This window comes from Cheilinus undulatus, linkage group 5 (assembly GCF_018320785.1).
Source record: "Cheilinus undulatus linkage group 5, ASM1832078v1, whole genome shotgun sequence".
NCBI classification, from domain to species: domain Eukaryota; kingdom Metazoa; phylum Chordata; class Actinopteri; order Labriformes; family Labridae; genus Cheilinus; species Cheilinus undulatus.
The window spans coordinates 28,850,618-28,862,788 of NC_054869.1; the positions used below are offsets into that span (position 1 = coordinate 28,850,618).

Below are 12,171 nucleotides of genomic sequence, written 5' to 3' on the forward strand. Positions count from 1 at the left end.
TTAGTTTGTTTGTTTGTTAGCAACATAACTCAAAAACTTATGGACAGATTTTGATGAAATTTTCAGGAAATGTCAGAAATGGCATAAGGAAGAACTAATTAGATTTTGGGAGTGATCCGGATCACCGTCTGGATAAAGGAATTTTTTTTACAGGATTCTTTGCTATCGGGAGATAGGGCTAATGGCGGAGGTCTGCGTTCTCCGAGTGCTTTTCTAGTTTGTTTAATGTTCCATTTTTTTTTTTTTTTTTTTTTCGCACAGATGTGCTAAAAATTTACCATTGGTGGAAGATCTACATTGCAGGAAGGCCAGTTCAGCACCCGGACTCTTTAATTGTGAAGCCATACTGTTGTGAAGCGGTGGGTGGTTTAACTTAAACATGCAAGGCCTTCCATGAAAGAGCTATTGCTAAACCAGCAGATGAGTAACTTACCCACATCATAGGCACTAATAGTAAATGGACTTGAGCTTAAATAGCACTTTTCTAGTCGTCTGACAACTCAAAGCGCTTTTACACTGCAGGTCACACCTACCAATCTACACCCTTTCACTCCGTTTACTCCACATTCACAGTCTGATGGCAGAGTTTGCTTAGAGAATTGGCCACTAGTATTAGCTAATCCCATTAAATCACATTCATACCCATTTACATACCACCAAAACAGCAAAGGTAGCAAATTGGGTAAGTGTCTTGCCCAACGACACACTAAACATGTGACTGCAGGAGCTGGGGATGGAACCTACAATCTTCCGATTTTGGAACAACCGACTCTACCTACAGAGCCACCCCAAACCATCAGAGATGCAGGCTTTTGAACTGTGTGCTGATAACAAGATTGATAGTCCCTCTCCTCTTTAGTCCGCATGACACGGCGTCCATGGTTTCCAAAAATAATTCAAAGTTTTGATTCATCTGACCACAGAACAGTTTCCCATTTTGCCACAGTGCATTTCAAATGAGCTTTGGCCCAGAAAACACAGTGGCTTTTCTGGGTCGTGTTTGCATATGGCTTCTTCTCTGCCTGATACAGCTTTAACTTGCATTTGTGGATGATATTGTGAACTGTGTTGGCAGACAGTGATTCCTGGAAATGTTCCCAAACCACTGAAGTGATTTCCACTACACAAACATGCCTGTTTACAATGCAGTGCTGCCTTAGGGACCTGAAGATCACAAGTATCCAATATTGACTTTTGCGCTGTCCATTGTTCACAGAGATTTCTGCATATTTGTTCTGAATCTTTTGAAAACATTATCTAAAGCAAAAGTTGGGATATCCAAAGTCTTAGCAATTTTATGAAGAGGACTATTTTTCTGAAAGTGTTCCACAATTTTTATACACAGTTTCCTGCAGATTAGTAAACCTCTGCCTCTCTAAAATACTCCTTTGATACCCAGTCATGTTACTGACCTATTGTTTAGCATCCTGAATAGTTAAAAAAAATGCTCCTCCAGCTGTTTTTCATTGGTAACACTAACTTTTCCATTCTTCTGTTGTGTTGTCCGAACTCTTTTGAGATGTATTGCTGCCATCAGATTCAAAATGAGTATTTTTTCATAAAATGGTAAGATGTCTCAGTTTCAATATTTGATATGTTGTTTTTGTACTCTCTCTTTTTTGTGCTCAGTTTTTTCATTTATAAAGACATGGGTGAAACAGCAATGCACATAAGCAAAGACAAAAAGAACAGTCAGTGGGGCATGCTTAAGTTAAAATAATAACCATACAGTCCTTTACGAGTCTATTGATGTCCAAAGTCATTGATATTTTGTTTATGTGCTATTGTGAATAAAATTTGGGTTTATGAGATTTGCAAATCATTGCATTCTGGATTTATTTAAATTTTACACAGTGCCCAAACTTTTTGGGAATTGGGGTTGTAGTGTATTAACCATTCAAATCCTGCATTGACATTTCTCAAAATCCTTATATCAACACTTTTGATTCAGAAACCAAGCCAACCAACTACCTATAAACTTATAAAACATTTGATTCAGTGTAAAAATGTCATTTCAAAATGTGTAAAAAAAGAAAAAAAAAAAAAAAAGGAAATGAACAATACTGTGCTTCATACTATGATACTACTATTCAAGGGAGCTGTGGACATTTCCACGGTTAAAGCAGGCCCAATGAATCAGACACGGCTTTGACACTGACACTCTAAGACTGTCACTATCATGGGTTTTTTCTTCAAAGAGGCTGATATCTTATGATCTTTTGTCTTCTACAGGTACACATGCCATTGTTTCACTCTTAGGAGGCTTTTGGTAACTCTGGCTTGGATATAACTGTTGCTATGGCTAATAACCAAATCCAATATGGAGAAACTTAATTAGATTTTTACTTTCCAAGATAACTCTGTTGAGCTGTTTTCCCTCTTGACATGAGCAGAAAATGTCATGTTTTGAATTATAAAAAGCTTGTGCCATAACATTTAGTTCATTCACCAAAGGTCAAGGCTTTTATTGTAAACACAGACAGCAAAAATGCAGAGAATTTGCTTCAATTAAACACCCATCACTTTTACCTTTGGCCCAAAGGAGCCTTGACTTCCAGGAAGTCCTATCACACCAGGTGTACCCTGCAGACCAGGTTTGCCAGGAGAGCCCACCTCTCCATCTTCTCCTTGTTCCCCCTGAACACAAATCAGAGCTCAAATAATAACCAGAACTAGTTTTACTGACACTCACTTGAGAGAGATATACTTAAGACAGTCTTCTCACTTTGACTCCTTTATTTCCATCTTTCCCAAGCAGTCCGTCTATGCCAGGTGGGCCCTCAAGTCCCTCCCTGCCCACAACTCCCCGTGGGCCAGGCGGACCCTCAGGACCCTTAGAAAAGACAATCACAAATGTTTATTTCAAAGATTGTATTGGCTTTAAGAAATAACATTCACATGTCTGACTTGGAATTGTGCCTGATTATATGTAACAAATGCATCCAACTCACTGGTGGTCCTTTGGACCCAGATGCTCCTCTTGCCCCTGATTTTCCTTTCTTACCCTGTGTAGCAGAAAGAGTTCATGCTGTATGATTCTGACGTGGTTCATGTACACACTGAGTTTTGTCACGCCAAAAACAAACACAGAACTGCTACGTATGTCCTTACTTGATCACCTTTGGATCCTTTGACTCCAGGCTGTCCCTTTGGCCCTGGGTGTCCCTAAAATGATCATCACTGATTGATTTGAATTACATTGGGTTTGGACCATCTGGCACAGAGTTAATATATCTTTGAGTTTAATTTTTACAGACATAAATGAGATACTTACAGGAAGCCCTTGGGCACCAGCTTCACCTCTTTTTCCATCAACTCCTATCTGACCCTGAAAAGCATAACACTTTCATTTAATACACCAAACACTCAGATGATCTCATTTACTCTACACCTGAAGACAAAGGCAAGCTGTCAGTTCACTTACAATGTGTCCAGGGTCACCAGGCTCTCCTCTCTCTCCTCTGTCTCCAGGAGGACCCTAAGTTTAATTGTTATCAGTTAATTAAACAAACTAGAAGTCTGCTGACAAACAACAGGATAAACAGGTACATGTTAGAAACTCACTCTGTCACCTTGGGGGCCTGCAGGACCTTCTGCTTTATTGTCATCTCCCTGTTCACCCTGAACAAAAAAAGACAAGCAGAAAACAATGGTAACCAATGGAATTTCACCAAAACCTTTAAGTCTGTACAAAATCAATGCAAGCTTTGTTTGAAAGAGTAAACCAACGGAAACACATTGCCCTCTCTCCTCTTACAAGCAGCAAATCATTACATGCACAATTAACCACAATGATCCCACTTCATATAAACAGAGCCAATGTCTGTTTCAGGGTTTTTATGGGATTCATTAGACAATAACCACGGATGTGTGTATGATTTAAATAGTCATGTGCCGAACATGTGTCAGAGGAAATAAATAAATTAAGAGCCCAACAGGCATTTGAGAGTATGAGGATGATTATTCATGGTTGGGGGGCAAACTAACAGAGACTTACAAGGATATTAAGCTGTAATATAACACTGATGCAGACCTGTATTTATCTACAGAATGGTCTAGAGCCAGAATTACCTGACTCTCTAAATTGACAATTATGTATTTTGCAACAACCCATGTGATTGCATAATGCAGATTTAATTAGAGAGCAAATACAGCATTTTTTTGCTTCATTGGCAAAGAGAAAATAGAAAATATCCACATCCAGATGGCTACTACCCAGGGACTGAAACATGCAAATTAGCGTCTTGCTAAACTCTGTTGAGGTGTGTTCCATTGTGCACTGCTCCTGTCAAATAAGCACAAATTATAGAGCTAATACCCCGAAATCATGAGCAGAAAAGTCCAGGTGTTTGGCTAATTATATACATTAAACAGCACTGAGTTAATTGGATGAGTCTGGGTTCAGATCAATGATGAAATTAGGGATGGTTCCAAAAATACTGTGAGGACAATAAGACAGGCAGGGAAGTACTAATTAGAGATACAACTTAAAGGCCAATGTATCAGACAAACTGGCTGTGCATTCAAAGACAATGAGCTCTGTGACTGTTTAAGCACTGCAGCCATTACACATGACCAGAGCTCATTAGACATAAAGTTCAGACAGGGACATGACTTCAGTTAGAGATAATACCTTTTCACCTTTTGGCCCAGGTGGTCCCAGAGGCCCCTGTGGTCCCATGTGACCCTATGACAGGGAAAATGAGAGTTTAATTTCACAGCTGTAACCCCACATGATATATTATGTTCATTATGTTGGGAAAATAAATCACAAAAGACACACTGGAGGATAAATTTCATCATCAATCATGCCTTTGTCTTTTCTTTACTCTAAATCTAATATGGGCATAAACATATATTGACCAACAATAAAAATCTATAGTTAGAAAAAAATAGTATACATTTATTGCTAAATGTTTTGCAAATTTAAAACCTTTCCACAACCAAAATTATTTAACTGACAAATAGATAAAGTGTCTTCTTTTTCTGACATAGTGAAGTAGCTAGCCAGGAGCGCAAATTGCCCACTTGCACCCAAACGTTGCTTCTCAATTTTTTCCATGTATGACTTCCCTATTCTAAAAAGTTATTTGGTGAAAACATTGTGCCCTCTAGAGGTCAGCAGTACATAAAAGCATGAATTAAAGTTGTATATTGTTTTCCCTCTATAAACAATGGCAATTGTCACAATGAGATGTGACATATTGCCTTGGGTGGGTACAATCACAGAAAGTGAAGTCACTGGCACAAACAGAAGTGATATCGACCAATGTCTGTCTGAAACAATAGTCTTAGAGAAGACACCTCCAACGGTGGAGGGAGGAGGGAAAACAAAACACAAAGCGATTCAGTCTGTGATTCATCAGTGCCAAAACAATACTTTATATTTTTTTTTTGTAGAGAAAAATCAATGTATTCCAATAATGTTCTGTGTGGAATATAAATTTTAACTAAAGACCTTCAAAAATATTGTTTTTTATCCAGACAAAGTCTGAGGGTAAGAAGTTTAATGTGCATTTCAGTAGATATAAGACATACATTTTAGAAAGAAGGCTCTAATTCAAAACTGTGGGCCAATGGATGCATGAACATATTTATTGAATCACTTGGAAATTCACAATATTGAATTTTTGCCAATATCTGATATGCTGGTACTTACAAATTAATTTTAGCTAATGCAGATACCAATACTGGTATGTTAATGTAATTCAGACCTAAAAGTAAAGTCCTTAGAACATACTTTAAAAAGTAATTAAACCCTCAGAACATTTTTTTAGGTGAAAAACTAATGTTAATGGGAATTTAGTGGTACTGTTGATTAGATAGGATCCAGATATTGACATTAAAGCACAGTGCAGTGCTGTTGCTTGAGAGCAAATAACTGTGTCTATCTTAAAACAAGGTTAATAATATAATTGCTTGTGTCCTCTACATGATATTTCTTCATTGCTCCATTTAAACTGTCTTTTGTTGAAAAAAAACTGTTTATTTCACCAGTAGCAGCAGAAACAGACAGAACACAGATGTTTTGTATGTAAAGGTGGAATCAGATGATCAGAAACATTGTAATGCAATGCTGTTGACTGTGATCACGAATAAACCATCTGTTGCTTAAAACAAAGGGCATAATATATTAACTTGTGTCTTCTACATGAAAGTATATCTTTGTTACCTCATTTAAACATTTTTTTGTTGACAAAGAACTGTTAAATTGATGAGTAGCAGCAGAAATGAAGCTAAGCGTCAGTTCATGCAGGTAGTGGTCATACGCCCAGCCAATTCAAACTATCGACCCCCAGCTCTTTCTCTCAACACAGCGGTGTGTTTAAATATGATGTACTTCTCGCTAATCCCTGCTTGTATTAATGCTGATACACCACACTGCTGCTGTTGCTGGCAAAGCTTAACCTTCTCCACCCCAGCCTCCTCCTTTAGAGTATAAAGCTCACTGCACCCTCATATCCAGATTCATGCTATTTTGAATTTACTGCTTTTGAACTAATTGTATTGTATTCAGTACACATTGTCATAAATGTATCCATCCATATGGGGGTTTCTAGCCATGCTCTCCCTGGAAAGGAGTGTTCCTGACTGAAATGGGAAGAAAGTAGAAGTTTTGCACGTAAAGACTGGATCAGCCAATCAGACCGAGATCATGAACTAACTATGTTTTTCGAAAACAAGGTCAATAACATACAAAATTGTACGTCCTACATAACAATATATCATCATTTCACACTCGGGTAGTTTGTGGTTGGTCTTAAATGGTTATGGAATTATGGCTAATAATCAAATCTAATTAGACTGAATGATGTTGTGGCTGATAAAGGACCTCAAGAGGCGTGTCCTATCCCTCCTCCCTCCAAGCATTGTCTTGGGTTAAATACACCTCAGCTGAAACTCTGGGGTTTAGTTACTCTTTAGTAACTGTGGAGTTTAAGGCAGGATCAACCAGCCTACATCAAACTTATTCATATATGGGAACAATATTTACAGCCAATATATTGGTTGTTAACATTGTAATAAATGTTTATATCTGCTGATAGAAATAATGAACTTTTTAAGCTCAAATCTGCTGATATCAATATCATGCCAATAATATTGTGCATCCCTAGAATCATCTTTCCTCATCCCATTGTCATCTATGTACTAAGCAAGATAATCTTATAGGATCTACCTAACCACCAAAAGTCTTTGATTTTCATACAGTATATTACATGGCAAAAGACAGAGAGGGATTCCTAAAACAAGATCAAGAGCCTTTATTCTTCAACTTAAAAATGTTGACAGTCACCACTTGTGTTGTCTAATAAAGACATTTGTGCTGTTTTGAAATTGCTGTACACTCTTATTTTTAAAACTTTTCATGAAGAAATGTATTATTTCATCAGTGCTTACCTCATAACCCGCTATGCCTGGTTCTCCTTGTTGGCCCATTCTTCCTGAGGCACCCTAGAGGAAATAGAAATACAATATTCAGCCTGCACCCACAAACAACAGCCTAAGTCCTTCAAAGCATTTAGAGCGTCTCACCACTGGACCGATGGTTCCTCTCGCTCCCTTTTGCCCAACAAACCCAATCTCGCCCTGCTCACCAACTGGCCCGTTCTCACCCAGGTGACCTTGGTGACCTTTGCTGCCCTGGAAAATGGCCGTAAATGAGAAGGTATGCACTCAGTATACACACTTCTGTGAATATTCTGACAATTGAAAATTTCGATACCGAACGCCTATTTAACAGGTACTGTCATGTTTTAGAGGTTATTGGACATATATCTTGTTTACTGATACAACAGGGAAATATTCAGTTCCTTGTAAAAAGAGAGCAAACTGGCATTCACTCAGAAGGTACAAGTGTGTTTTAGCCCCAAGCAAGTGAAGTGGCAAACCTTTTCTCCTGGCTTTCCTCTCTCCCCAATTTTACCAGGTTTCCCCTCCTGACCCTGGTACAGAAAATCAAACAGGGTTGTAAATGAGCAAAAAGACCTGTGCTTTCATGGGGAATGAATGAAATTTGGAGAGAGCTCCTGAGACACTCACCCTTACACCCACTAGACCAGGAGGACCAAGAGGTCCTTCCTTTCCTTTCAGACCAATTTCCCCCCTGTCTCCTTTGGCGCCCTCCGGACCAAGTTCCCCCTTTTCTCCCTGAGAGAGTTGAATAAGTCCATTGACAAGGAGATCATACAGTGGAGTTACAATATTCTAGACCATGTAAATGCAATTCCAGGTGATTTTTGCAAGGATTTCAGCAGGTTTAAATTAATTTAAGTTACTAATTAAGACTAAAAAAATGTTTCTACACAGCAGAACCGTGTTTCAATATCAAAAACATAAACACTGTAAATGTGTATTAAAATTGATAGCTATGCCCTAGCTTTTAATCCACTTCAAGGAATAAATTATCACATGTCTGCAAAAAGGCAATAACAAAGCCGGAAGAAGGCACAAAGGAAACCCTGAGTCATCCTTATTTGTGATTTCTGGCAGCCAAACAGTCCCTAAAGCCTGAGCTGATGACTGCAGTCTCCCTAATTGACCTGGACTCAGATTCTTGATGCATTGCAGGTTATGAATAAAATCTTAAAACATCCATCACAACACACTGCAGGGACACAAGGCTAGACAGGGAACATCTTAGCTTCACAGCCTGTTGTACATAAAAGTCTCTGATGCATCATTCTGAAGTAAGGCTAGTTAAAACAGTGTCTTTCAAGGCATGTAAACAGTGTTACTGTTGTTTAGTCCTAATGATAACACAAAAGCATTTAATAGGAAAGCACCATGGTCTCAGAAATGTATGTAAGATGGAAAATAACATGTCAACGTGATCTGGCATGGTTTCTAGAAGCATCACTTATTGCCTAAAAGTGGGCCAAGGCTTAGCTCTTCATTTGAAGACACATATGAGCTTCTGCTTTGGAGAAATTTAACAAAACTGATTTTACACCAATCCTTGTTAGCTGGAAAACAATTCTGTGGGAGGTCAACATGTCATGCTGACCAGTAGGCCAACACTTTTTGTCTATTCAAATAGGCCAGTGCTCTGTAATTGTATATCAAATCAAGACAGGACAATGAACTGAGCCCTTGAAGACATGTCAAAATAAGAAAAGTTGTTTTAAATCCTTACAGGGGCTGTGAAAGGTCTGTCCAAGAGAGGATGAGAAACAGTTCAATGTTGTCTCAGCTATTTAACATTCCAGTGAACAGTAGGCAGTTTACAGCCTGAGATCCAGCAGAAAAACATACATATTTAGCAGCATCAGCAAGTCAAGACCGCTTGACGCCCTTCAGAGTGAGGAGAAATACTATTTGTTTAGCTCTCCGTGCAATTAATCAAACTTCTGTTTATGGAACATATTTTTTTCTAAAGACTCAAATGCCTTTTCCTTTGATGATTAATGCCTCCACACAGTGCTTGAAAATGTTAGAAACTTTTATCCCCAATTATTTAGTTTCCTTTTCTGCAACCTTCTTCAAAGTGATGCTGTAATCATACTTCCCAGCATGCCCCTCTTAGCAGCCTTGACAAACTTTCACTATTTGTGCAGGTAAGCTTTTAGTTTTTAGCACATACACTTTTTAGTAGTTTTGTTTTAGTTTAGTTTATTTGTTCATTATTACAAAAGAATGTAATAAAAGTAAGAATATTGTGCAGGGGAAGTTAGAAAGTGAAACTAGTTCTGATGATGGTAATATATACAGTGCATTCAGAAAGTATTCAGGCCCCGACTTTTTTTCAATTTTGTGATGTTGTCGTCTGATGCTACAATAAAAAACCAACGTCTGATGTTGTTGTCTGATGCTACAATAAAAAACAAATATATATATATTCTCATAAATCTACTCATTGTACCCCATCATGACAAAGTGAAAACAGTTTTTGACATAAGTATGCAGACCCTTTGTGAAACATTTGAAATTTAGCTCAGGTTCCTCCCATTTCCCTTGAGTGACACTTAGATGTTTCCACACCCTAACTGGAGTCCACCTGTTGTAAATTAAACAGACTGGACATGATTTGGAAAGGCACACAGCTCTCTAAAGAAGGCCTCACAGCTGATAATGCATATCAGAGCCAAAGCCATGAGGTCAAAGGAACTGCCTGCAGAGCTCAGAGACATGGTTCTTGATAGCACAGATCCCCAGATCTTCAAAGGATACAAAAAACTTTTGTTGCCCTGAAAGTTCCCAAGAGCACAGCAGCGTCCATAACTCCCACATGGATGAAGTTTGGCACAACCAGGACTCTTTCAAGAGTTTGTCTTCTGGCCAAACTGAGCATATGAGGGAGAAGGGGCTCTGTGAGAGTTTACCATAACCCAATGGTCCCTCTGGCTGATATCCAGAGATCCTGGCTTGACAGACGCCTCTCCTCAGTGTAAAACACAAGAAAGCCCATTTTGGAAAAACTCCACATGTAAGTGGGCTTCTATGTATTTTGCACTGGGGAGAGGCTTCTGTCTAGCCACTCTTCCATAAACCCAGATCAGTGGAGGGCTGCAGTGATGGTTGTCCTTCTGGAACTTTGTCCCATCTCCACACAGGATCTCTGGAGCTCAGTCAGAGTGACCATCAGGTTCTTGGTCACCTCTCTTACCATGGCCCTTCTCCCCCAGTTGCTCAGTTTGGCCTTGCGATTAGCTCTTGGAAGAGTCCTGGTTGTGCCAGACTTCATCCATTTGAAGTGCTCCTTCTCAGGAGAAACCTGAGCTAAATTTTGAGCATTTTTGCAAAGGCTCTGAATACGTGCGTAAATGTGATTTTTTTTTAATAAATTAGAAAAAATCCAAAATTCTAATTTCACTTTGTCATGATGGGGGTATTGAGTTTAGACTGGTTAATTTTTTTTTCAGCTGTAGCATTTATTAGATTATATATGTTGATGCTGATGCAGAGATGTAGGTAGCTTGTTCTAAATAGATAACCTGTATTTTTAATGTGTATTGATAACAGAAAATTCCAACAAAATGGTTAAAGTCTTTTGAAGCACAAGGACCCCAACATTCTTCAACCACCATTAGACCCTGGTTTAGATGATGTACTAAAGTTTCCTGTTAATTCAGAAAGTCTAATCAATAAATGAATGATTGTGTAGTGGCCCTTAAAAATCCATCAGAACCTCTGTCAAGCTAAGTTTGTATGTGAAGTTATTTTGCCTGTATTCCAAGTTATGTATCCAAATCAACATGTTTGTAAGGCTTTTCCTCCTTCTTTTTGCTATTTTGATCTCTGTGCTCTGACAAGCTATTTTGATTCAATCTGCGGGGGGGGGGGGTGTAGTGCAATTATGACTCCTCAGTGAAGCAACTAATTTTGTAGATACAGTACAACAGACTTTTGTTACTTGATAAGGCTCACTGGATACTCCAACAATGCCTGGAAACCATAAATTGTTTTAATTTGTTACAGACTGCTGGTAGGAAGCTGCCAAAATAGTGTAAGAATCCTCTTATTATTTGCTGAGTTTCCCTTCTAACTCTCACCAATCAGTAAGACAATGAAGCATGAAAACACACTGATTTTAATTCTCATCACAGTTAACACAACAAAATCCCTTTAGAGCTGCTGTTTTCTATCCAGATGCTGCACAGTGGCCAAGAAGCCCTCAGAGTGGTTTACTCTTCTGTCTAACAGAAAACGTCCTGTACAACATGGAGCACAACACACTCTCAGGTTGACTCTTTTCTAAACCCCAGTGCTCTTTGTGCTCACATTTTAACCTCCTTCTCTGGGCCAGAAGCTGTTTGTGGGTCTGTCAGCCACACTTCCAACAGTGTAGCTCAACTGAAAAGGCAGTCTTTCAGTGTTTTTTTTTTTGCCTCTTACTGTCACAGTGCTTGCCAGACTTATGTGCTCCTAAAATAGCCCCGTTGCTATCTGTTTTCACTAAATGTCAAAACAATGCAGCTTCAACTGTTAGCAGCCAATATCTGTAAAATGGTACTCTTGCTCTAATTACACTAAGCTGCTACAGTTAAAAGGAGAGTTCATTAAGTTCACAGACAAGAAGCTTCAGGGTAGAATTCAGTCATGTTGAACTTACTGACAAAATCTTTATCTGCCAAAGTCTTGTGGCAGTATTTTACTATTTACTATGAAAGAAAAAATACTTTTTGGAGTGATGAATAAATCAGGTTTGAAGTCTAAATACATCCTTTATTTCTT

General features: G+C 38.6%; 1 protein-coding gene across 3 annotated transcripts in view; it reads right to left on the minus strand.

Annotated features, from left to right (window-relative positions):
• Positions 1 to 12,171, minus strand: part of col27a1b (collagen, type XXVII, alpha 1b) — a 106,291-nt gene that overhangs the window by 11,049 nt on the left and 83,071 nt on the right. For all 3 annotated transcript variants that reach the window (XM_041788364.1, XM_041788362.1, XM_041788363.1), the window contains 12 exons: positions 8,041 to 8,148; positions 7,890 to 7,943; positions 7,534 to 7,641; positions 7,399 to 7,452; positions 4,634 to 4,687; positions 3,565 to 3,621; positions 3,425 to 3,478; positions 3,275 to 3,328; positions 3,112 to 3,165; positions 2,952 to 3,005; positions 2,726 to 2,833; positions 2,530 to 2,637 (listed from right to left, as the gene is read on the minus strand). In XM_041788364.1, the coding sequence (XP_041644298.1) occupies positions 2,530 to 2,637; positions 2,726 to 2,833; positions 2,952 to 3,005; positions 3,112 to 3,165; positions 3,275 to 3,328; positions 3,425 to 3,478; positions 3,565 to 3,621; positions 4,634 to 4,687; positions 7,399 to 7,452; positions 7,534 to 7,641; positions 7,890 to 7,943; positions 8,041 to 8,148 (867 nt within the window). The remainder of the gene's footprint in view (positions 1 to 2,529; positions 2,638 to 2,725; positions 2,834 to 2,951; positions 3,006 to 3,111; positions 3,166 to 3,274; positions 3,329 to 3,424; positions 3,479 to 3,564; positions 3,622 to 4,633; positions 4,688 to 7,398; positions 7,453 to 7,533; positions 7,642 to 7,889; positions 7,944 to 8,040; positions 8,149 to 12,171) is intronic.